Source organism: Notothenia coriiceps, unplaced genomic scaffold, assembly GCF_000735185.1.
Source record: "Notothenia coriiceps isolate Sejong01 unplaced genomic scaffold, NC01 NC01_scaffold00004582, whole genome shotgun sequence".
Taxonomy (NCBI): Eukaryota; Metazoa; Chordata; class Actinopteri; order Perciformes; family Nototheniidae; genus Notothenia; species Notothenia coriiceps.
The window spans coordinates 5,844-31,490 of record NW_011337283.1 but is presented as its reverse complement, the minus strand read 5'-3'; the positions used below and the strand labels follow the sequence as shown (position 1 = coordinate 31,490).

The 25,647-nt window shown below is 40.0% G+C and overlaps 1 protein-coding gene across 1 annotated transcript in view; it reads right to left on the bottom strand.

Moving 5' to 3' along the window:
- Positions 1–24,455, bottom strand: part of dock8 (dedicator of cytokinesis 8) — a 56,238-nt gene extending 31,783 nt beyond the window's left edge. Inside the window, exons 1-8 of the mRNA XM_010767702.1 lie at positions 24,270–24,455; positions 16,814–16,913; positions 11,764–11,939; positions 11,145–11,216; positions 10,470–10,581; positions 7,320–7,529; positions 6,560–6,645; positions 5,745–5,811 (exon numbers count right to left, since the gene is read on the bottom strand). Coding sequence (XP_010766004.1) covers positions 5,745–5,811; positions 6,560–6,645; positions 7,320–7,529; positions 10,470–10,581; positions 11,145–11,216; positions 11,764–11,939; positions 16,814–16,913; positions 24,270–24,322 — 876 coding nt within the window. The 5' untranslated portion in view covers positions 24,323–24,455. The remainder of the gene's footprint in view (positions 1–5,744; positions 5,812–6,559; positions 6,646–7,319; positions 7,530–10,469; positions 10,582–11,144; positions 11,217–11,763; positions 11,940–16,813; positions 16,914–24,269) is intronic.
- Between the last annotated feature and the right edge of the window lie 1,192 nt (positions 24,456–25,647).

The following is a 25,647-nucleotide window of genomic DNA, read 5'->3' as shown; positions in this document are numbered from 1 at the left end:
CTGAATCTGTGCTGTCCTGTTTTTCACGCTTACCCTGTTGCTGCTTGTACAACTGAATTTCCCTACGGGGATTAATAAAGGTCCATCTTATCTTATCTTATCTTATATCTTCTCTTGCACTTTATATGTCGTTGCTGCTATATTGTATTACCATGTCATAAATACTTGTGTATGCTGCTCTTGTTCTTTTGCACTTTTTGCATATCATGTATTTTGTTTTTGCTATGATTGTAAAAAGTCATTTTCTTAAATGTTTTATGTGAGGGACTGCAGATGGAAATTAGCACAAAGCTAAATCTGGCACTGTTACGCTTGACACATTTTAATGTTTTAAGTGTTCATTAATGTGCATTGTCCCTGCCAAATAAACGATTAAATAAAACAAATTAAAAAATGTTATACTGCTTTGAACCGGTATTACTCCATCTTGTGACTGTGTAACTCCCTCTCTTGTATATCAGCATGTGAAGGACACTGTTCAGGAACTAGTTGATGCTCTGTATGTGATGACTACTTCCATTCTGCAAGGATAATAAATACATGTATCCTGTTTTGAAACTCACTGACGAGTGAGATTTTTCTAACAATACTAAACAATACTATATTTGGACATTTTATCAGATATTTTACAGAAACTTACAGAATCTTTCGAACTAAACATACCAAACATACCTTTTCAACCTTTGACTGGATTTCCCCCCAAAATCAGTTTACAATTAAAAGGCAACATTTTTGAAGTCAAAATTGTGAACAAATGCTTTTCATCTGTTCTTAAGGTCACTTGGTAAAGTTATCAGAACTGAACCTGAAAATGAGCAACGAACAGGAGAAAACACACATAAGGAAGATTTGGTTGCAAAAACAAATGTTAATGTTTGGAAAGGAAAGGACAAAATGTATCAAAGACAGAAACGTTGTCATCGTCTGGTGAACTTATTTTTCAACAACGCAATAAAAAGACCTTTTAACAGAAGACATATTGCATGTTTTCTCCTAAATTCAGCCCTAGTTCCTGCTCTTTTCAGACAGTGTGGTTCTGTTGGCTGTCTGAGTTTGGCCACGGTAGTCTGCAGGGGGGTTTTGACTCTGGTCGTTTGTGAGTTTAGGGGGGTTTCTCTGGGGCTTGATCACGATTAAAGTTAAATGGACATCCTTTCTTTTGCAGCCTCAGCAGGAACATCGTAACGGACCGCTGTGACGAGCCAAGCCAAAAGACAAAGCTTTAGATATATAAGTCCATCACAGGGCTGGGAGATATGGATTCTAATAAAAATCTATGTTTATGTTCAAGTACCTTGATATCCATGTTGCGATGATAGGTAGTTAGCTGTTGGTGCTTTCACAACATATTTAGACAATGACATTTTTTATAAATAACCATCACTGATTTGACTGACTTTTCTGTAAAAACAAATAAGAAGATGACTTTCTTGTAATGCCCTTAAACCTCTCCTTAAGGCATTACCAGTCATCATGTATACGTTAACTTTAATAGAGCTATTACTTTAATGGTTTCTTTCTTTCTTTTTTTGCTATCAAGAGGTAATGTGAAGCTTGGTAGGCTTTTAGCAAATACATTTTTAGGAATGTGATCTTAAACCTCTTGTCTTTTGTAATTGTTTTACATTCTAGAACAATCATTTTATTTTACATTTAATTGATCTCATTATCTACCATAACTGCAAAGGGATTTTTACCTAACTATAACTTGTTAACATTTGAATTGATTTAATTATCGTATTTATCTATAAACGTACTAATAATTGTTATCATTCAGTGGTAATGACTTTTTAATGGTGCTTGTCAATTTATTAGTATTTTTGCCTTTTTCTTTTATGAATGAATTAATGTTTTAAAATCTAACTTTTGCTTTGAAAATAAGATTCAGATTTAAAGGAAATACTCAAAGGTCTGATTTTTTATGTTTAATTACAGCCGCATAAACATATTTGATCATCTTGTTTCATAAAAACTCTGAGCTAGATGATAAGAAAACATTTCCATCAAGTGCAAACACACAGACATGTGACAAGTTAATTCCTGTTTAATATTTCACAAAAAGGTTTGCTAAAATAATTTGAGAATAATAACAAACTTTGCTTGTCAACATGAATTTAAAATGTAAATAGAACGAAGTGTTCCGCAGCGTGTGCTCTACCTGCGGACACAAACTGTGGGGAAATGTTTCCTTCTTTAACTCGGCTGCGAAGAAAACCAAAGTAAAAATAAAATGTCCGAGCTCTTAAAACTCCCTTTATCATCGGAAACATTTTAAAATATAACAGGATTTAAAAGCAGGGCTGATTGTAAAACAGAAGGATAATAAAGGTTTTCTGATTCTGATAGTGTTATAATTAAACTACAAACACTTGGTTATGATTAGAATAATAAAGCGTCTTCTGTATACAAAATAACCCAAGCTTGCACAATGCATTCTGTGTTTGGGTTACAGAGAATAGGAATATTGTCTTTGTGTTTTCTGGATCTCCAGCTGATCCCAGACCAGCTGCTGAAGGTAAGAAAAATAATAATTTCAGTTTACAGATGCGCAAATTCTCCCAGGAGAGTCCTTCTGTCTCACGCCGCTCTGAAAACACTTCCAACCAGCTTCATGTTCCCGGGCACGGTCAATTATATTTATATTAAAAAAAAAAGAAAATAAAAAAAAAAGAGTCCAGAATTAAAATATAAACATGTCCATAAACTATTCTGCATGGCAGATAGTCCGATCGGTCCTAAAAAATATTAAATATATAATAATAAAATGTGTCTTCAGATCAGCACGCTGGACACCGGGACTCTGGTGGAGCGGCCGCTCTTCGGGACCACGATGGGCTCGTCATCTGGGAACAGAGAGATACAAAGGTAGGTTTATTCTGTTGCACCACTGAAAGACATCTTCAACATCAGACTGATGTTCTCTATGTATAATATCGCTTTGGTTAACAATAAGCAGAGGGTGAAGTTTCATTTACTCAATGCAAGTTTAGATAGATAGATATACTTTATTGAAATGATTTTGTTACAGAAGCAGTGTGCTCATCATTGAAATACAAATACTTAAAAAGTTGAATAGAGAATTAACAATATACTGTAAAAAGGAAAAGGTAAAATAGCATATCAATACAAACAATATCAACTATTTTGGATAATAAAAATCTGCTTCTTTCTTCTCTACTAACTTTTTACTCCACTACATTTACTTTAGTTGTCTCTTCAGAAAACTGAGAATGTTGTATTAACAGTAGTGATGTTTTTAGCGAGGTGTATGTGTCTTTCTATCAGAATATGAAATATTTTGATGAGGCTCTATTCTGCTTCTGGGGGTTTTCCATTTCCTCTAGATCAGGGGTATTCAACTAAAATTCAACGAGGTCCAGTTAGAGAAAATCTCCCCATGCAAAGGTCCGGAACTTCAAAATGTCTAACTTGCTTTATGAATTAGTGTGATATATATTGAAGTAGTCTGTAGCTTTATCAACGTCTGTGGATATGTGTAATGTTCCTCTCGGGCTGCATTTAAAAATAAAATAGAGGAAATAAATAAAATAGCTTTTGAAAATATGAGCATCTTAAAAGTGCTTGATTTTAGATAAATAAAATAAAGTGTAGCAGCACCTTCGAGTTTCCCTTTTTCTTTGTTAACCTTTCACATCATGACTTAACAGTTTCAGACAATTATAGAACAATATCAGTCTTTACGCATCATAACAATTGAACAGTTTTAAAGTTTCTCTTTCTTTCCCTCTTATATTGCAGTCCCTCACTCACTTTGTTCTGTTCAGTGCGAGAATTGAGCTCGAGCNTATCAGAACAACGGCCCGGGGTGCTTAACGCATCAATGACAGCGACCCTCTACCACACACAACAACACAATTTATATAAACACCTATCATGACAGGGCACCCGCAGCCAAGTAACAATTACAAATGCATGAAGTCGGCACAGCGACCCACATTGAAAATGACTTACGGCCCGTCTACACTACAGGCATCAACAAATGCTTTCAACGCTTCGCCCATTCACTTGAATGGGGTGACGTAGAAGATTTTTAATCTTCGCCGAACTGCATTGTGGGGAGCATGGCATGGCTTTGCAAGCATCACGAGCATCTATCGGCATCAAAAGTTGAACAATGTTCAACTTTTNCATTAAAGTGGAGCTGACGTCTACACTACAGGCATCAACAAATGCTTTCAACGCTTCGCCCATTCAAGATTACAAATCTTCTACGTCACCCCATTCAAGTGAATGGGCGAAGCGTTGAAAGCATTTGTTGATGCCTGTAGTGTAGACGTCAGCTCCACTTTAATGAACAGACGTCTGTTGGATACAGAACAGCTAACTCTTTGACGTATAGGAAACATATTTCATACAATATAACGCTTATACTGTTTGTGTTATCCCAAGACCAGCTTATACATTCTATTTTCAAACATAAAGGGCATTAATTCCCCCTTTCTCGTCTGAGGAGCTATTCGTCCTGGAGACAAGCTCCAAGCAGCTGGTCAGTGCTGAGAAGAGGGCAAGGCCGGTGGCAAAAACCTGGTCTCATCTAAGAGATCGTGAGCACTAAAGTACAAATTAAATCCTTCCAGCCCCTTCACCCAAAAAACTATCCAGCTGTGTAAATCCACAGAAAACACACAAACAGCCATGGCTCAAAATTGTTGACTGGGAAAATGTGACACAGTATAAGTAGTGATAGAACCAAAACATGAGGACCCCCCAGGGGCATAAATATCCGAGGACAATGAGACATAAAACCTTTTAGATTACACTGATCCCTCACCGCCGCGCCGACTGCCAAAATAAACTACCAGACCTCCCTGCATCAACGGGATGCACATATCATGCAACAGCCAGCATGAAACAAGCAATTAAAAATTATTTAAACACGACTTTCATTTTAATGTCATCTATCGAACTGCAAAGTTCTGTGACACCAAATCGAGCCGTTGTCCTAAAGTTAGTTAGGAAGACTTTAGCTGTGGTCAATGTTAATTTCGGTTAACTTCAAAGTATTTCTCTATTTGACATGTGTCATCACATTTTTAGATGTTTCCTCTTGCTGCATTACCAAAAACAAACCCTCCCCCACAGCGAATGACATTTAACATGGTATTATTTAGTAAATTTACTTATTGACTTATCTTTTATACAAAGCACTTTAAAATTAGCCTCACATTAACCTATTCACACACACACACACATGCACAATTAGGGTTCAATGTATTGCACTCTAACACATGCCTATGAACCTGCATCAAATGTTGACCATATAGATATTGTTTAAATTGCTCCATTCAGCATAAACATTTGACAGAAGTGTTCTAAGATGCTTAATACCATTCGCTTACAATTTTACACAGGTTGTGCCTTTAATAGGAAACACTTTTGTTTATTATTTCCATTGTTTCTGTCAGAATTACTGCTGCAACAATAATAAACATGCCAAAACTATGTAATATAACAAGGTGAAGAGTCTCAGAAAAACATATATCGAACTGGATGGGGTCACATGAAGGCCGAGCATAGACTGACCATCTCCACAAACACACATAAAGCCTGTCCAAAGCAGGGCTATTGTATTGTAAGTGCTTTGTAATTTTGTCCTACATTGTATTATTTGATGTCACAAGGTGAACATATCACACACATGTGCAGAAAATAATTCATACATTAACATGGTTAGTCAACATTAGAAATACCATACAAAATTGTAAGGACTTCAATGAACTTACCTTTTTCTTCTCTTTCAGGTCATACAAGGCCATAGTGGCAAACATGGGCTCAATTTCAATCTCAAACCTATGAAGCCAAGAAGGAAAACGGAATTAGTAATTCAATAACGGCAAAAGAGACAAATATTTAACATTCTTGTACTATGGATTTTTCCCTACACTGTACTTTTCTTTCCTAATCTATTCCTGTAAATTATTGTTGTACCAAATGTATTACAGTAAGTGACAGTAACATGTTTGAACTGAACTGAGGGTTAAAAGATAGGGGGGGTGTTGCCAAACCAATTCAAGCTGGGCAATGAGTTCAACAAAAATATTTGGCTGCTTTATGGGTTTCAAGAAGCACGAGTGAGATGAAGAGTGAAAGGCAGAGAAACTATGTGTGTGTGTGCGCGCGTGTGCGTGCGTGTGCGTGTGCGTGTGTGTGTGTGTGTGTGTGTGTGTGTGTGTGTGTGTGTGTGTGAGAATGATAGAAAAAAAGTGAGTGGGACAAAATCCCATAGAGAAAGGGAGGGACGGTGTTTTCTGGAGAAGAACAACAGCATTTGCTCAGAACTCCTCCACCCTCCCACACTGCGCTGTCCGTCACATCAACTGCAAGCAGCTTTGAAACAACTACTCAAACTTTTAAGTCATGCTCAGATTTGACACACAAGAATGTACTGTATGATAAATGCTACGCAAAAGGTCATTTTCATAAAAAGGGGGTGTTGGAATAATTTCCCTTTAAAACAGCTAACTGTTGATTCCTTGTCCAACTTAGGGCGGCTGTTTAAATCCCCCCTCCTACAGTGCTATGAAGATGTATGACCTACTTGATGGCCTGGCATCGGATCATGATGCGGTCTCCAGTGTGCTCTTTGGGGCAGTCAGGGAGGGGCCGGATCTCCACCGCATCTTCCTGGAACACAATAGCAGAGACATTCTTTAGAACTATTCAAAAAGAGTTATTACATTTGGACAAGCATTAGGATCTTAAGCAAGATGCACAGGTGCTTATGAATCGAGAGGAAGTTAAATGGAATGGAAAACATTTTTTCAAGTAATAACAATAAATAGAAACAATCCATTTACAGGGATTGAAAGTGTAAAATTGTGATCCTTTTTGTCATGTTGTCAAGTTGTATTTCTAAGTACCAAAAATAATTGTGTTTTTCTTTCCTGCACTATGAAGTTACTTCAAATTGTCCATATCGATGCGCCAAAGCTCAAAGTGATGTCTTCATATAGCATATTTGATCTACAGTCTTAAATCAAAAGACATTATGTGTATTAGCACAGCGGTTTGCGATTTTTGCTTATAAAACACTTTTTATGAAAAAATAGTTTCAATTTTCTAATTCAACATGAGGTTGTAATATTGTTAATATTTCACTTGTTTCACATTTGGGGAATAAAACCACACTAAGAGAAGAGTTTTATGATTTAAGGGACCCATTTTATATTAAAACATAATGAATTACAAAAGATACACAGACCCACCGGCTGTGTTTTTGGTACAACAGGAACCAACACTAGCCCACACATTCCCATATGCATGCATGCACTGGTTTATTACAGCATGTGAGTACCCACCTCGTCGGCGGGGGGGTACAGAGCAAACAGCTCAGGGTGTCTGTTGCTCTGCCGGGCCTCCTGGTTGAAGCGGTCCAGCTCCTCATGGCTGCTGAAGGCCAGCAGCCCCTCCACCCTCTGGTCCGGGGTCAAACACCGCAAGTTAAAGTCGGAGGAGGTCAGTGTGCGACCAGAGTCTTCACTCAGCCCCGCTAGTGTGGGGGACTTGACCTGGGGCAAAACAGAAAGAGAGGGGTAAGGGGTTGTATTCTCTTTCTAGAATATAAAGAGAATAGGGTGGGGGTTGAAATTGAGAGGGAAAGATGGGGGCAATGGGGACAGACAAAGGATAAGCAAAATAAGGGGGTATTAAGGCAGAATATCCAGAGGGATTGAATTAAGAGAGACATCAAAGAAAATGGGTGCAGGGTAAGGAATACTATATACGGTAAATGGATTTTTGGCCAAAGCCTGTTTTTCTTCCATTTAAACAATCTTATTTTAATTATTGGAGTAAACTGAAAAAAGGGACTAATACCTGCCAATCCCATTGTCCTTTTCCCACATGGCTTAAAATCTTCCAACCTTCTCCCATTATTTGATTACAATCAATGTTCAAAACAACTAAATGGAATTCCAGCACTTTTCCTGAAACATTAAAACATGCAGGCTCCATAGTTATGCTCTCAGCAGACTTAACAAACAGCTAATAGGCGTTTAGACTGTCTAGACAGTTGGTCTAGAGACAATGACAGTCTCTTGTGTTTTGCCTGATCAAGGCTTACTTAATTCAGGGAACACACATCACATACTAATGTTCATGTTCTCACTATGCTCCAGAGAGTAAAGTGATATTTAAAAACAATTCAGCAGAAAAATAATAAAATGTCCTTGCTGTGTTTTCATTATGATATACATAACAACAAACACAGTGCAACAAATATGGCCATTTAATTTTGACATACAACATGGTGCTATGAGTTACCAATTGAACATTAGCTGATCAAGATATGTAAAGTTAGTATAGTTTTTATAGCAGGTGTCAAAGAATGACTGGCAAAAATGATGGTAGACAACAGTTCTAGAAATTAGAAAACATGTTTGGTAGATGCTGCATTTGTTTGACATCCAGTGATCTTGATTAGGATTTGGTATGTGCACATGAACAATGTTTTGCTTCGCTCCTTGTACCTGGTGTACATTTTCCGTTCAAATTCAAACTCATGCTTAACTACATTAACAGAAACCATACGTGACCACTCAGGGGAAAGGTGAGCAAAGGCAACAAATACTTTTTGTGAGCATTTTTATAATTGTCTTTAAATTGGGTCTGTCCATTGTCTAGTACAAAAACCGACAAAAGATAGATTCCCATTCAACTGTATTAACATGCCCCGATCATCATGCTGCCCATAAGTTAGAGGTCTCTCGTGCTGGCACTGGCACAATATGGAATTACTCAGATTGAGCTACAAGGCAGGGCATAACCTCACTGATCCTACGCCTCATCCTGCTTGTCGCTTTCATTCCCATCAGCCATCAGTCTCACATCCTAGCTCTTAAACCACAGGCAAGGACTAACCATCTTCCACCCTGGTGGAACTTCACCCTAGGGAAGGGCTCCCTAGGGCTCCAAAGGACCATCACACAAGATTATTGTGAAAACAGACTGGACCACAGAAGAGACCAAATAAGCACTGAGGGACAATAGTGCTGTTCTTCCCCTCACTGTCACTTTCTGGCATGCAGCTCATGGGAAGCCCGCAGCAGTAATAAGGGTCTTTTGGTTTGGGTGATTAACCAGAATTGAAAAGGATGGGGGTACTGGAGGGGGCTGGTGAGGCTGGGTGGTGGTGAGGAATGGCTGGGAGTGGGTGCTGACTGGGACTTGGATTGGCTGGGACTGCTCGATGCTGGGAGCAATAGATTTAGCCAATTTGAGACAAAAGAGCTAGAGAGAGAGAGAGGGAAGTGAGGTAGGATGGGAATTTGGCTCGAAATAATGTCAGTCGACTACTGAGGCAGGGATCCGTAATGAAAGTAGAGGAATGAGGCACACAGATAAAAGCTACTGATATGAAAACGGTGCAGTGTATAAAGAAACAAATAAATACCACATATTTATCCACAACCTCTCTCAGATTGTCTAGCTTAACACAAAGAGGGGATGAGAGTTAGTGGTTAATATTCAAATTTAGATCTGAGTGAACTTGAAAGACCCTAGCCATAGTGGATAGAGTGATAGGAATAACAAAATGCTGTTTTGTGCACTATTGAAGCACCCCCCCCCCAGTTTCCCACTCCTCCCTCACATTTCACAGCCAGTGTTGTCGTTTCTCTGAGGCCTTGATCAGTATGTACTGCCATACTGCTCTCACTTAATGTCCTTCCTCTCACAAAACACTCAGTTTAACTGAGTGCAACATGTCGGCATTCAGGACAACGTTTTTTTTGTACTGTAGTTCTGCTACAAAATGTGGGAAATGTACTTATTTGCCCTTTTAGATTAGAAAATCTAGTATAGAGCAAAAGACAATAGAATATTTAAGTGACAGACGTGTAATAGCTTGGCTTTCACCAACCAGCACTTGCAAAGTTCCTTATTAAAGTGTTGTACCTTGCTGTTTTATTTGTTAATATTTTATGTGGTATGCATCTTAACTCTTATTTTCAACCAATTTACAAAAAAGGGGAAAACTATTCTTATATAGGTGCTGGTAGGGTAACCACTGCTAGCACTAGCTTCACATATGAGTGAAGGTTATAATTATTGAAAAAGGGTATTTCTCAAAATGTAAATCTAATTCTCTACAATTGGACTCTTCAAATCTATAAAGTTCTCTTACAGCTACTAAGCTGTAAGAGAACTGTAATATTTTCTTTTGTTTGTTCTTACTTGAGTGATTTCATACCTCACTGTTAACAGCAAGCACATATAGAAAGATCTGATAAAACAGTACTCATAGTACATAGTAGCAGACTGACACAACAGCAGCAAGACCGGTCTTTAGAAATGTTGAGGACAAAAGTGACAGAAGAAGCAAAGTGAGGAATGCTGCACCACACTGCACAAGACCAGCTCTGAAGAGGGCAACACTTCTTCTTTATTAGGAAGCAAACAGTCAGAATGTAACTGTGTGTGTGTGTGTTTGCTTTGTTTGCACTTCTTACTGGCTTCGGTTGGTTGTCTGATGGCTCCACGTCGGACTCAAAGGTTTGTTTCCGAAGGAGTTTGTGTAGACCTTCCCGCTCCGAATACGCACTCCAGCCATCGCCCTGGCACCTTCACAAACACAACACACAAACACCAGGTCAAACAACCAGACAGCCGAACACATATAAAAAACAACATGCATGTTACAGCTGATACACCTCTGCACTTCTAATCAAACCAGATAACAACAAAAGCAGAAGCCTTACGCAACACAGTCACGGCGCGCGTCGGTGTGTATTGCATGCAAGTGTTTGAGTGGGAGAGAGAGAGCGAGCACTATTGTATCAGACAGGCGAGCCCAGTGTTTAATCTTTATCAGGCTCTCTCAGGCCTTGTTTTTCCTGTTTCACAGACACATTCAACTTTTGAAGCAGTCGGCACCTGTTGCAGTGTGACAGCTAAGATACCGGCGTGGGCATCTTTATGTGATTTTGGTGACCTTAGTTTAAAAATACATCAGCTTGGAGTACATCTTGGAGTTACTATTTCTAAATTGTATACTCCAAATATAGATCAACCTTTGTAATTTTAGGGTTTCTATGTGAAACCAAACAGCACTTAAAGCGGCTGCTCTTCTGAGAGTCCTAAAAACTCACTCTGTAACTGTTGTGTTTATTCAGAGGAAAATGTACCTTCTCGACACCAGAAGCCATGGCTGAATGTAACTTTTGACGCAGTCTCTCACATGAGGATCCAACTCCAGTCTAAGAAGAGAAGGACAAGCAGGATAAGAAGATACACATTATCATGTAGACACAAGGGCAAGCAGGATAAGAAGACACACATTATCATGTAGACACAAGGGCAAACATTCGTAACGAAAATCTTTGAATTCCTCCTCTATCTTAATCTGTACTCATGGTCAAGGTGCGGAACAAGTGAATGCTTAGAATAAGCTAACAACACGTGAAAGCAGAATAACTTTACACTGACAAAACTGAAGGCATTTACAAAATGCCTCATCTGAGATTGTAACTTCTTCTTATTCTGCAAATTCATATATTTCTCCTAAAAACTTAGTGGACATATTTTGTATTTGTACACCTGATGTATGCCAAATAACAAAATCATTTTAGAAGATTTTTCAACTTTCTTTGTCTATGCTTCTGATCCTTTTCCCTATTTCGTTATTCCTAATTAAGTAACTTTTATGCATCTTTCTGTTCATGTTTTTGCCAGGAAGCTCGCCATCACTCAGATTTCAAGTTGATAGCTGTACAGTTTGAAGATGTCAGACATCCTGTGACTCACCCATCTTCAGGGACAGAGTGTCTCACAGTGCGGCACTCCTTCTCCACCTGATCCACCTTCAGGTCATCCTCAGGGAAGTCTCCAAGTTCCTGCATCAGGGTAGAGTCTCCACTCTTTAGCTGTGACATCAGGAATTCCTCCAGGTCTAAGGGCTCCACTGCTTCATAGGACTGAGGCTGCAGAATAAAGGGATGGAGGAAATGAAGAATTAGGACACACAGCATCAAATACTATGATATAATGAAGCTTTGGGTAATTATATTTGTAGTTTAAAAGAGTTAAGTGGGTGAAAAGGAAGTTGGATATTAATTATTTACAAGGAAAGCATTAATGGCATAAATCAAGGCATTGCTTCAGATTGGTCTAAGGAGGTTTAGGGTAAAATATTTGAAAAAGACAAAATGTGAAATAGATGAATTAGTTTGGGAAAGCTTAATGTGAGGAGTTTTTACAGTCCACATAGTAAAGAGGCAAGGACGAAGAAAACAAATGAAGAGAGGAAATATGGGACCAAACAAGTTGAATCATGACTATTTTCCAATACATCTTACCTGTAGAGGTACAAAAAATTGGAGCACAATCGCAAATAGAAACTAGAACAAACTTGCGCAAGACAGCAGGCAGAGTTTTTTCTATGAACCTATTTTCAGGCAGAATATATCAGCCCCCAATGCTCCAGCAGATCAAAGGCAAAGCTGTAATCACTTTTATATACAGTAACAAAGGCTGAAATTGTCATTTGGGTCTTGGAATCAGTACATTTTGTTCAAATCATCAGTGCACTCATGAGACAAACTCCAAGGTGCACTTAAAGGGAAGGAACAGACAGATTTGTTGTCATTAGGAAGAGCTTGCTGAAAAAAGAAAACAACTGATGAGATAACGCCCGGCTGGCTCCACAAAAGGGACCTGCATGGAGCAGCTGTTTCTGTGAAGAGTGCCATCAAACTGGGCAGACCGATCTGATTACAGTCAGAAGGTTGTAGCTAATGTAGCTTCAGAATAAACTTATACCACGATAACATTCTGAAAGATTTTCGAAATGACTATAATTACATGAACATACAGGAAGCATTGTATATGTTGAGCTACTTCTGGAGGACATAGACTATCCAGGCACTATCTAAAAAGAATAATACACCTTTTTTTAATCTTGCACAGGCATTTGCATGATAAACAGGCAGTGTGTGAAAGACTGAATATAAAAGAAAGTGTGTGTACGGGAGACGGAGAGGGGAAAAAGAGAAGAATACAGAGAAGGAAACAGGCCAACAGCAGACACACATCACATAATATGAACACAGAGAGGGGTAGAGATGACTATAGCAACACGATGAGTCACTGCAGTACTCAACTTTTAAAAGCCAAGCAAATTCCATTTGCCTACAGACATGTTTTTGCACATCAATTCACCCTAAGGTGTATCTTCTCTGCTGAGCTATCAAGAGCAAATTCTACCACATGCGTAAGTATTAGCATGCAACACAAGAACAGCCAGGTGAACCAAATGTATTATGATTATGTTAAATGACAGGTCTGCACTGTAGATGAAATCGACCACTCCCTTATATACAGAAGGCGTAAACTAACTGGCAGTTAGGTATTTCCTAATAAAAATGTTTAACATTGGGGGTTTTTGTGCTTCTACATGCCCCTCGTAGTACCAAACAGGAAATACAAATAAATCCTGTGTTATTCTGGATGTTCTTTTCACTGTTCATGGTCATGGCTGTTGAAACCATGTCAGTGTCTTCTTAAAATGAATAATCAAACAAACAAACAAAACAAAAAAAGCTTACCCTGGCCTCACAGTTCAAACAAACACTGTAGCATGGCCCCTTTTTCTTGTTTGGGATGGAGGCTAACAAAAACAAATGAATGCAAATCTATGCATGCCTCTGATTAGCGCCTGCTGCTCTGTGGAGTCGTGAGAGTTGCCAGCAAGAAAACCACCTCTCCTTGCCAAACAACAGCCATCATCTTATTGGTCATTGGTTATAATAAAAGTGATGCCTTTGCGACTATTTAGGGGAATGGTGTTTTTTACCTGTAGGAAGCATTGTAATCAACAACTAAGACAATTCTGTGCAGACTCACAATAAATAAATAAAAACACAAATCTTTGAATCCAATTACTATTTTAAAATCCATGCACCTACCAACATCACTGTTCTCAAAGACATTGGTAAACATTAGCAGGGACGGAAAACAGACATGTAAAGAAGTCATGAGAAACAAGATTCTTTGAAAATGCAAACCCATTTGACTTCAATCACAAAGTTAAAAGACAATCAAGATTACCAATCATCTCATTCTAAAGTCTGAATAAACTACAGTTGTACTCATCCAGAGATTGTAGACTTACCCTGCTTTAAACGGAAAACTGCACCAAAAAAAGGAAGTGTACAAAATGGCGCACTCCGGATACGGGAACCTACAGTGTGCACCTACTGACGCTGAATGCTTTTTGTTGAAACTAAGCCACAGCGCAGCGCACAGATCCTCTTTGAAACGATGCTCATATTCCTAGAAGCTAGGAACTTCAGCAGATGTGAGAGGAAACAATGGCATTACCAAAAGTGGAAGAAGGGTTTATAGCGAATCAGAATGAATGTTCAAGTTGAGTCTGACTTTTTTTAACCCACAAAATGTTTTGACAACAGTTTCGTAGCGTTCAGGCAAAGTGTCTTGCATTTCAGAGTTGAAAGGGGGAAACCACAAGACATTAGAGGAAGTGACATCAAGCGAGGCGTCCCTCCATCAACCGGTGTTTCAACAGACAGGAACTGAAACTAGAGACACACACACAAACGCTTAAAAAAAAACACATGCAGCTTTTTTACTTAATCTCTCAATTTGTATATTAAACCTAATACACGGATCAACTTTTCTCTAAAAATAGCAGGAGAGTAATAGAGGGAGGATTGTGGTAATCAGCAAAGTGATCCGCATCACAAGTGAAGCAATAAACATCCCTCCCTCATTTCAACAAACATCCCTCCCTCTCATCCATGTGCTAGACGTGACTGCTGAATAATGGGAAACTATCATCCAGGAGATTATAGTATTAAAATCCCTCTCCCGCATCCCAAACCCAGCCATATTAAAGATGTGCTTGTGTAATCTGCAAGGTAAGCAGGCCCCGTCCAGTGCCTGTCGGTAGCCAAGGCACTGACCCATTTCCCAAGCAGGTTAAAGATTAACCCTGTTGCATGCTGCAAGCTGGGTGGGGATGGACGGTCTAAGTGCTCCTCCTCAAACCCTGTCAGCTGACAAGCTCAAGGATCATCACTGGGTAAGTATCGAAAGGCTTCGGTTCAGTTAGTCATGCACACAGATATGTCAGGAGACTTAGTGTCTGAGAGCTTTAGGAAACTTAAAATGAGAGATGTAGGGTGGCAGAGAGAGGAGAAATGTGAGGGAAAGACAGAAATAGAAAAAAGCAGGAAGACAGAGAGAGGAATAAACGAATGTGGGAGGCGGAGACAGAGGTTCAGAGGGTAACACAGAGAGACTAAGAGTGCAGTGGTAACAAATCCCTGCAAAGGATTACTTTGCATCATTCTGTCTGCTTGCTTAAGGGAGCAGGAACACTCACTGTCTGCTAGGATTCAACTGAGGAGGCAAGATAACAACTGTAATATGATTCAACCCTCTGCAAAAACTAAGGAATGCTTGGATTTGAATCCCTGCTAAATCAAAGAACAGGAAGTGTCAGCCAAGTTTTAACAGAAGCATGTGAAGTCATGACAAAGTCCTCATCTATTGTAAGAGGAAGAAATACTCTTCCTGAAAAACACAACTCAGCTCTTTGGCAGAATTGCACACAGCTGTTCTTGCAAATGCAGTAACTTATGTTGTGGCAGAATTTCTGATCCAAATATAATCTTTGAGACTCAGAGACATCACACTGAGTCAGGCATGCTCAGCACTAATGGCAGCTAAGAGGATGTGAAGAAGATATGCTTATATCCTTTTGGTGGTGTAAACATAAACACTCAACTTTGTGAGGAACCACTGCGCCTAGCCTTACATCACTAAGTGAAGCAACATTATGTAACAGTTTGCAATTTAAGTCTGCCCACCTTCTTAAACAAACCTTAAAGTGGACCTATCATGCTATATTTGACAAATATATTGTAGGGCCATACCTATACAAAACATGTCTGTCAAGTTTTTTTTTCAAAAGACCAAACAGATCACCCATTGTAGCCATGCCTCATTCCGCTCAAACCCCTCTTTTGCAGCCCTGTTAGAGAAACGCAGATTTTGGGTCATTAGCTTGAAAGCAAAAAGAAGAGGAGGCGGAGCTAATGCCTGATCAGAATTCTACTGGAGATAAAGTTAAAATATATATATGATAAAACGCCATCCTGTTCAAACCACGTCAAGGATTAGTTCTGAAACAGTATGGAGCTCAAATGCTTTTTCTCTTGCAGGTTTATCACAAGGTGAGTTCCTTTTTTTATTTCCTGCTTTTTAAACACATGTGCTCAACAGTACAGGTTAGCTCTGAGTGTTAGCAAGGCTTGCTAATGTAAACAAAGACGAGGTTACGTCCAAAACACGTCAGGCATTGTTTCTGATGGCAACTTTCTGTGGGTCCGCCGCCAATTATTCCGGGCTGACGTCAGCTCGGATGGAATCTGTATCCGCTCATTGTACACCCGTTTTTAAAAGATGTGGGTACGGTGGAAAAGAGAGAGGGTTTTATTTTCTGACGCTGCGTGAGTTCCCTGACGCACCGGGGACACATATTTATGTATAAAAGACATCACAAATTGCATTTTGCATGATAGGTCCCCTTTAAATGTTAAACAGCAGCCTATGCTACTATGTGCATAACATTTGCATTTTTACGTTATTGGGTAAAGTAATCCTTCCCTTTCAGAAACCTGCCTGCAGCTGATGGCACATGATAGCATGCAAATAACAGATAATGCTAGGTGACTGTAAACATACCGTATACTGTATCATGTGACAAATACCTGCTGGACAAGAATAACTTCATTCAAAAGCCAATAAATCTCATCAATAGAATAAAGCTCACCACAGTTAGGTACACCGAGGCCGAAGCGTTGGAGCTGGTTCGGCTGTGTTGAGAAACATTGTTCCCTCCGAAGTGTCGTCTGATCTCAGCAGAAGAGTGTCTGGAAAAAACATGGGAACAACACATACAGATACATAAGGGGTTGTGTTCAGGAGGCAGATGACACTAGTTGCTACACCAGGATGACATAGTTGTGGGTTTAATCTGTATTACTTCTAAACATCTACAACCTCATGTAAAACCTTTTATACAATTCCACAGACATACACACAGTGTATCTTAATGTGAGATGCAACACTAATTCCACCATTGTTACGACTCTGATTAGTTTAAATTGGTCTGTCATGGTAATTGCATTCAAACTGTTGTTCGCTTCTACAGCAAATCTCTGCTCAGTATGTAAAGGCTTTGTGATGCTGGCCGCCATACAGGCAGTGGAATAAATATGGTGTCGTGATTTAAGAGTCAGACTGTCTGAGCAGGAAATCAACATGACATAGGAATGGAGCAGTATTCAAATATATTGGGTATTTGGGTGGGTGCGTGTGTGTGTGTGCGTGCGCGTGTGCGTGTGTGTGTTTGTGTGTCTGGCTGGCTGTAGCCCTATTCAAAAAGAAGAGAACAGAGGATGACAAGAACAAAGCCAGAGTCTCAATTTGTTGCCCAGATTTCATCTTAGTGCTAAATTGAGCTAGTACACTGTCTTTCTTTGTAATTAATCTACCATATCATTTCAGCCGGACCAAACTCTACACAATGACTGCTTTATTTTCTGCTGTTGAATGATGGAAGGCTAGTTTTGTGTGTATAACCATGAGTATGTGTGTTTGCCATTCGTGTCTGTATGCTTTAGTTTGTGTGTCATTAAAATTGCTCGTATTTGTATTTCCGCATGTGAGAATGTCAAAAACAGTTCACTGTAACATTGCCACGCAGGGGAGAGTTACAGGGCAGAGACTTAAGTAAGTGGGTCACATTCCCCAGCGCTTCCCCTGTGGTCAATCTCATGGGTTCATTAAGTCCCCAAAGCCATTGTTACGACAGCCCTGTTACTAATTACCACCACAAACCATAAACGCCAGTACAAGTTATACCATCCCAGCATGTCTGAACCAATGAGGCGGCATGAAGCATGTAAAGTCTGTAGAACAGCTTTATGCAAACTTCTGAAAACTCATATCATGTGTGTTATGAAGCAACACAAAATCACCAAAGCAGGTGCTTTTTGGAAATTACAGTTCAATCTAAAAGACAATAATGACGAATACAACACTCTCTGACATTCATGCACATTTTCTTTAACACGATTCCCTCCCTCCCTCCCTCCTGTCAATCCCATAACATGCTGAGTCAACACAATAACTGAATGCCAGAAGAGGTTATGGCATGGGTGGGAGAGTATACACATTTACACAAAGAGCAAGGTCCAGAAGCAGCACAATTGTGTTTTCATATACGTACATAGCTGCTTCATTGTCATTTAAAAATCTACAATGATGCAACAATATACAGAAATGCAGAACAATTCTAACGTGTGCAAAAGCTACTGTTACTACATCATTCTCCACATATAATTAACCCATGAGAGTAGTCGACTGCCGGATGAAGGAGTGGCACAAGTGCACTGTACACACATACCCTGTACACAGCACATCAATAACACCCAATTTTTAAAAGGGATGTGCTTAGTAACGCTTAGTAACACTTAGTAAGGCAATGTGTCAAATCACATAAGCCTGTGGAGATTAAAGAGGCTGTAGGTAAGGAACTAAAGCCCAAGAAAGCTTCAGGTCAACACAAAGATGCACTCCTCACAGGCTCCGCCTCAGCAGGTAGCTCTGGGAGGAGTTATCACAGGCCAGAAGTCTGACTTCTGTCTCAGACTCCCGTTTGGTCAGATTAGTTTTAGAATTTCTCACTTTGATTTGAGAATGGCTACTGCTGGGATGTATGCGACTGATGATATACACTGCTGCACACAGGAATGCCTTTTCTTGCTTGAGCTCATATGTGGGTGTATTGTACTTGTACCCAAGGCAATTTAAACCCTGTAAAACCTTCTCATAACTTTGCTTCAAAAGAAACAGGCCCCACAGCCACTTCACCACTAATAAGTGCCCTCCCTCTTTATCTTTCATTGCCACTAGAAAGACAAAGCTCAAAGCTTCATAAATACCAACACATACTACAGAATGTTTATATTAAGGGATGTGTGAATACAAACATGCATCCACATTCTGACTTCTTAAAGGTGGGGTAGGTAATTTTGGAGAAACCAGCTCGAGTGTGCTAGAATTTGAAAATACACAACCGGAAAAAATCCGCCACTTCCTTACAGAGCCCCTCCTCCAACACACACGAACATGCACATGACCAATGACGGCACGAGATAAGTTTGTGCACAGATGGAAGGCTGACAGGCAGGTAGGCCATCCAGTTATTTTAGCCGGGCCGGCTCAGATGATTGGTCGTGCTTTTTACAGCGCTTCCACAGATGAAATTTTTTCCACAGATGAAATTTTTTTATGGATTTTTTGTCAAAGCACTTAAGATATTCATTGCTATCGGGATGTTAACAGCATTCCATGGAATATAACAAAAAGTGTATCTCGAGCCGGTTTCTCAAACTTACCTACCCCACCTTTAACAGCACTAATAGAGAAACGGCTTGTCACAGCACACTACATCTGTCATTCTCCTTAAAATGCCCCTGCCTCTGTGTTTTTGGTTAAATAAAACCAGAGCGGCTTCTGTCATAAAAACAAAGGAAGAGCTTTGGATGTTGGTGATTCTGCTGAAATAATAGACAAAGCAGCTTCTTTCATAAGCCTTGAATAAGACCGAACAAGTCAGCATTTCTTGAAATGGATCAACCCAACATACTTTAAAGAGGACAAATATTTGACAGTCAACAAATCCTACAGTGCTTTTGCAGAGAGACCACATAAGTCAAGGTCATTGGTTAATAAATGTCAAGAAGACTGAATAGGAAAGGTTCAGTGGAAATGAGTATTACAATATTGTTTTAAAACAGATCTGATTCAGTCTGTAAAAGCAGCTGGTAATGAAGTTGACTGCGTTGCTCTTGAAAGCAGCCTCAGGTCTGTGTGGCTCATCAAGGCACTGGGCTTAGGATCTGACATCTCTGAGAATGACCATAGTGGCATCCCCCATGAGGCATGTTGCTCAACAACAGCACGAGGATGACAAATAAAATGTGATCAGACCCAGCAACAGTAAATCAGTGTAGGCTGCAACTTTAAGCTAACTGCACAAATATTATGTTTCATCCTGAATCCCAAACATATTAAATGTACGATTCTAATAAAGGGAAATTGTGTGCATTTCAAAATACTGTTTGTCACTATAACATGCTTCAAGGCCTGGGGATCAATGTGAAGCTCTGAAAATCTATTGCAAAATGTCCTCTGACATTTATATTGAAGTTATCAAGCCAGCATTCATCAGTTTGAATACACGCTTGATGCCAATGACTACCATTTTCCTTGTCTTTTTTGATTAAATATAATTAGAATAGGTAATCAACACTGATGAGGACTGCACTCTTTAAACAGCTGCTACCAGGAAATCCCTACCGACAGCAGACTCCAGCTATAAATCAGGGCTGATGACACATTTTTGGCACAAATATCCTGTTGTCTGTATGCATAAGAGCCCAACATAATTCATAACATGAATATCAATTGCAGCAAATACAGCATTGCTTTGTCATGTCGAAACTAATATTGCTACAACTAAAGATTAAATCTGTCACACAGTGCTAATTAGATCATCCTGATCAGACAACATTGTCTCTTATTCAAAGACAAAGAGGAAGGCTAGAAGGCCAAATATGTTTAAACAATCCACATTTGACAACATTACATTACATGTTACTTGTTAGACGCTTTTATCCAAAGCGACTTACATACTCAATACTGTAGACAATCCCCACAGGAGCAATTTGGGGTGAAGTGTCTTGCCCAGGGACACAACGACATGCTGACTGCAGTGGGGTTTGAACCTGTGACCCCCTGATCCGAACACCTACGGACAACCCACTACGCCACACGCCCCCAGGTAGCTTTGTAAGACCCTACCACTTCATGTTTTTATGAGACGTTAAACATACTTCTAATCTGTCAGCAATCCCTTAGACTTGTTAGAGAAACATTTAATTGAATATCATCAGCTGCCAAACAGCTGTTTCATGTTACTTAGACATTACAATTATACACTGCAGCATGCTAAAGAAGTATTGTTTTAAAGGTCTCCCAGCCAGGAAGTGTCAATGTGGCTTCGAGATATAAAACCTTTTATCATCCCCTCCCTATAGAGAGAGGCTGGCACATCATGCTGTCTATGGCAGGCCTGCACTTGCTGTGTGTGCATATGGTTTGTTCCTTTCAGCATTTCTCAAATAATTGTCCAAGCAGTATTCAAATTGAATTCAGCTCTAAAACCGCAGTTGCATTCTTCTCATGGCTACATTTCTGATTAATAGTACCCCCCAGATAGCAAGATCTATAATTGTACTCATGATTATCGGTATTTACACCTCATGACGCAACACCTCGCCCACATGCTGCTCAGCCATGCAGTCTACAATTATCCTGAGTACCATCATTATTATCAGGTCAACCCACCAGAGGTGGGCGGCTCCTTTAACTTCTGCTCTCCCCCATACAGTATGTCCTTAATCCCTCAGCTGAGCCAAAAAGAGACACAGGAAAACAGAAAGTGGTGTGGTGTTCATGAAAAGAGGAAGGAGACCAAAGGGATGCCCCCACAGCGTGTCTCATACTATCATATGTCTCCAGACTTAATGGGTCTTACTGCTATCAGCACCATCACGGCTTCCTGTCAAAGGGAGGCACGCACAAACACAGAAGTCATTTAGCAGGACTCAGGTCAGAGGCGGCTTCATGCCAGAAAAAAGTGTCACAACTTGAAACAACTTCTAGCAGAGTTTGAATACTTTAACCCTGATTCATTAAACAATTTTTAGTAAGCTATACGTCTTTTTGACACCCAACCGACCCCATCACTAGATGGCCCACCAACAGCCATGAGGGTTAACAGATGTCATTAACCAGAGCCCACAGGAAATCAGATGTAACTCAATCTGGGTCCCTCTGGCTCTTAGGGGTATTGAACGACAGAGGCCCCACGTCCACAGCTGTCCTCACACCTGTTACCATATGCTAGGACGCGAAACTGTGACAGTTTTGACAAACACTGCGCTACCTTTTTTACTGACATATTCTCCCACATCTTCTCCATACCTCTTTTTGGGTGCTTATGAAAAAACCCACATTTCCTGATTTAAAACTGCCATGAGCTACAAAAAAAGTGAAGCGAAACCCAGAGCGACTAAGTGTCCACAGTGTGCAGGATCTCCTTTACACTCCATCCTCATAGAAAGATCGAGAGATAAACTCTTCATAAGCACATAACGAATATATAGGGGTGGATATAACAACGTGTCACTGTTATTAACCCTGAAGCAGCAACACCTGTACAAATATGAGATGAGTGTGTGGTGTGGCTATCACCAGGTTTCCCGGCCTTCAACATATTGTATACTTCTATTTCAAACTGTTGAAATGTTCCTCTTTTTCTGTGTGAGGGTTTTGTTGTGTCTGTTGCCATGATTATAGGTTATTTCTATCCATGGAGTAATGTTTAAAATAGTTTGACTAATGTGTGTATTCATGAGTTTTCAAACTACATAAATTGGGGCATATAGTGGCCTATAGGTAGACGCTGACCAGGTCATCATAACAGAACACGGGTTGGGCCAAGTGTTGCTCACAATCCTTCCTCTCTCTCATCATCATTTACTGTCACCTGTCAACTGTCCACCATAAGAAGGTTAAAATGATTACTCTGATAGTATTGACTCTCTGATCATTTCTATAGCTTGCACTACCCTACACTTAAGTTGCTACTGCTTAGTCAATATACAACTGTTTTTTCTCCCTACAACTAAAAACAGAAGAATCACTGTCAACAGAGTGAACTACGTCTGTTGCATCATCACTTACTGGCTTTGCTGCTTCGCACTTTGCAGCCACTCATTCCACAACATCATGCTTTGCTACAGCACAGCATTTTTCTAACCAGCCCGTCTGCTGTCTCATCACTGGATTCAGGCTGTGACCCAAGATCCTCACATCCCTCAGCAGCTGAGCTCAGCTCTGCACAGCAAGAGGATCCATGATTTCTCCATAAGAGTCAAGTGCGTTCACTTTGTCGTTGTTCTGGTTATGTTATTTTCCATGAAAAAACAATTGAATGTGTTGAACTAGAGCTGAAATGATCAGACAGGTATTTAGATTTAAAAGTAAAGTTGTACGTTTTTCAGAAGAAATGCTTGACATGTGCTTGATTCAGCTTTTCAATTGTGAGGATTTGCTCTGTTCGGTATCGTTCAATTGTTTTGGTCCTACAACAACTACAAAAAACAACTATTAAATATGTGTAATAGTTGTTGTAGGACCAAAACAATTGACAATGTCAGCTTGAGAACTGTAATAATGTGGTTGGTAGTCTTAAGTGTATTTATAGATCTTATAGTAAAAACTATTAATAAAGAGAATAGCTAAAAGATTCATCAATAATTGTCTATACTTGCATGTTACAAACCTTCAACAGTGATCGTTCAAACTCATAAGGCAAAAAAAACATTATTTTTCATCCCAAATACAAAGGTTAAGTTAGTACACTTGTGTGTTGCTGCAGAAACAAGGAAACATATTTTTGGTAAAGAGTGGTTTAGAGATATTATCAAATGGTGATTCAAACTGTGCTTCCTTCAAATACAAGATGTTCAAGACATCAAGTTTGACCAGTCAGCCCTGGGGAAGCTTTATTTGCCTGTGCAGCAAAATCATAGGAAGTATTGTATTTGTTTGAATGACTTGTACTACAGAGGAGTCATGGTACACAATAGACTTCCATGTATATACTTCCTCCACACCTGGCCAGTGTCACAGCAGGAACTATGACCACATCCCTTCTTATAGCAGCTCTAAGGGCTAGTTAGACCTTTCACACCACAGGAAATGACCATTATAGAAACACCAGATACAGATTCGTCATCGTCATGAGGAGGAAAGGACTGATAAAATACAGATGCATTCAGGCTGGATCATATGGCTGCCACAAGCACCATAAGTTAACTATACTCTGTATTTATTTTTGAGATAAAGTTGGAAACAAGTTGGAAGTTAACTATCCTGTAGGCTGCCTTTTTTCCGGGACAATGTGAACTAACCTGCAGCATTAACATTGACAACATGCGGCTGCCTGCTCCCCTGTGGAATCCCCTCCGACTGTCAGGACCGAGCTCCCTCCCTCCTATCTCTCCGGGGAGGCACCAAGAGTTCACATTCACTCCTGAAACTCAACCTGATACTAAAACCACTGGAGCTAAGCTACGAGACGTGTTTACCTGTTGATTTTTAGAGCAAAAGCTCTCCGGTCTGCGCTATTCATTGAAGCCATGTGAGTGTGAAGTCCGGTTCCGCTGGCTTCGGTGTGTTCCCGCGGTCAGGCCGACTCGCTGTCACCGACGCGCCGCTCCTTCTCCTCGCTACAGATCCACTGTCATGTCAACACTCGTGTTGCTAGCGCCGCGCAGCTTTCCTGGGTGTAAACTTCCGCATTTGATTTGAGCCATCCCGTGGAGAGAGAGGGAGAGAGAGAGAGAGAGGGAGAGGGAGGGCGGGAGAGAGGGGGGAGGGAGGGGATGATGGGACAGTCTGGATGAGACACGCGCGCTCCCTCGCTGCCGAGTTAAGCTTTTCGGTTTATGGAGCAGGCTCCTTCTCTATCTCCCTCTCTGGTGTTAGTAGGCTTAGAAACGTTCAGAGGTGGGAGAGGTTCTCAGATCTTGTTCTCAGATCTCAAGGCAGAAGTACCAGAATGTAGGAATAGCCTACTCTGTTACAAGTAAAAATGCATTCAAAAATGTTACTCAAGCTAAAGTACAACAATATTACCATACAAATATACTTAAAGTACTCATTACGCAAATTGGCCCATTTCAGGATAATATATTATATGTTTTGATTATAATTATTGATGCATTCATGTGTTTATCAAAGGTGCAACTAACTTTAATTACTTTGTATGCTGAGGGCAAGGCCGGCCCTGACCAATTTGCTGCCCTAGGCAAGATTTTTGCTGGCCCCCCCGAAAATGCAGACACTCACTACAACACGATATGAAACAGAACTGTAAGTAGATTTTCTTTTTCTTTATGGATATTTTACAAATCACTCCCCTTTTAAACTGTATTCTTGTTTATTAACAGTGTTGGGTTACTGTTACGCAACTACTTTTTGCGGTAACTAATAGCGTTACTAGTTACCTATTCCCATTAAGTAACGCCGTTATAGTTACTGTGATTTAAATGGGTGCGTTACTGCGTTACATCCTGTGATGGAACTGAACCGAATCTCCCTTCGGATGTAACTTACAGGCGAATACAGCGATGTCCTCTCACAGCAGCATGGAAAAGTGAAAGTAACCAGAGGGGAGTGATGATTGGTTAACGCGGGGTAACATTTCAGGGTAAGCCAATCAGAGACAGAGTTAGGCGGGTCTTGCCTCATGGGGAAAATACACACACGAACACTTGTTAATGCTAACACACACACACACACACGGCAACGCTCACCACTAGCACACACACACACAATGGCAGATGCAAGTATCAGCGAGAGCAGCAGCGCATTTGCAACTTGGAAATATAACCACTATTTTCAATTTGTGGGGATAAAGGACGCAAAAAATCTTACGGTAAAATGTAAACTGTGTGCAGGACA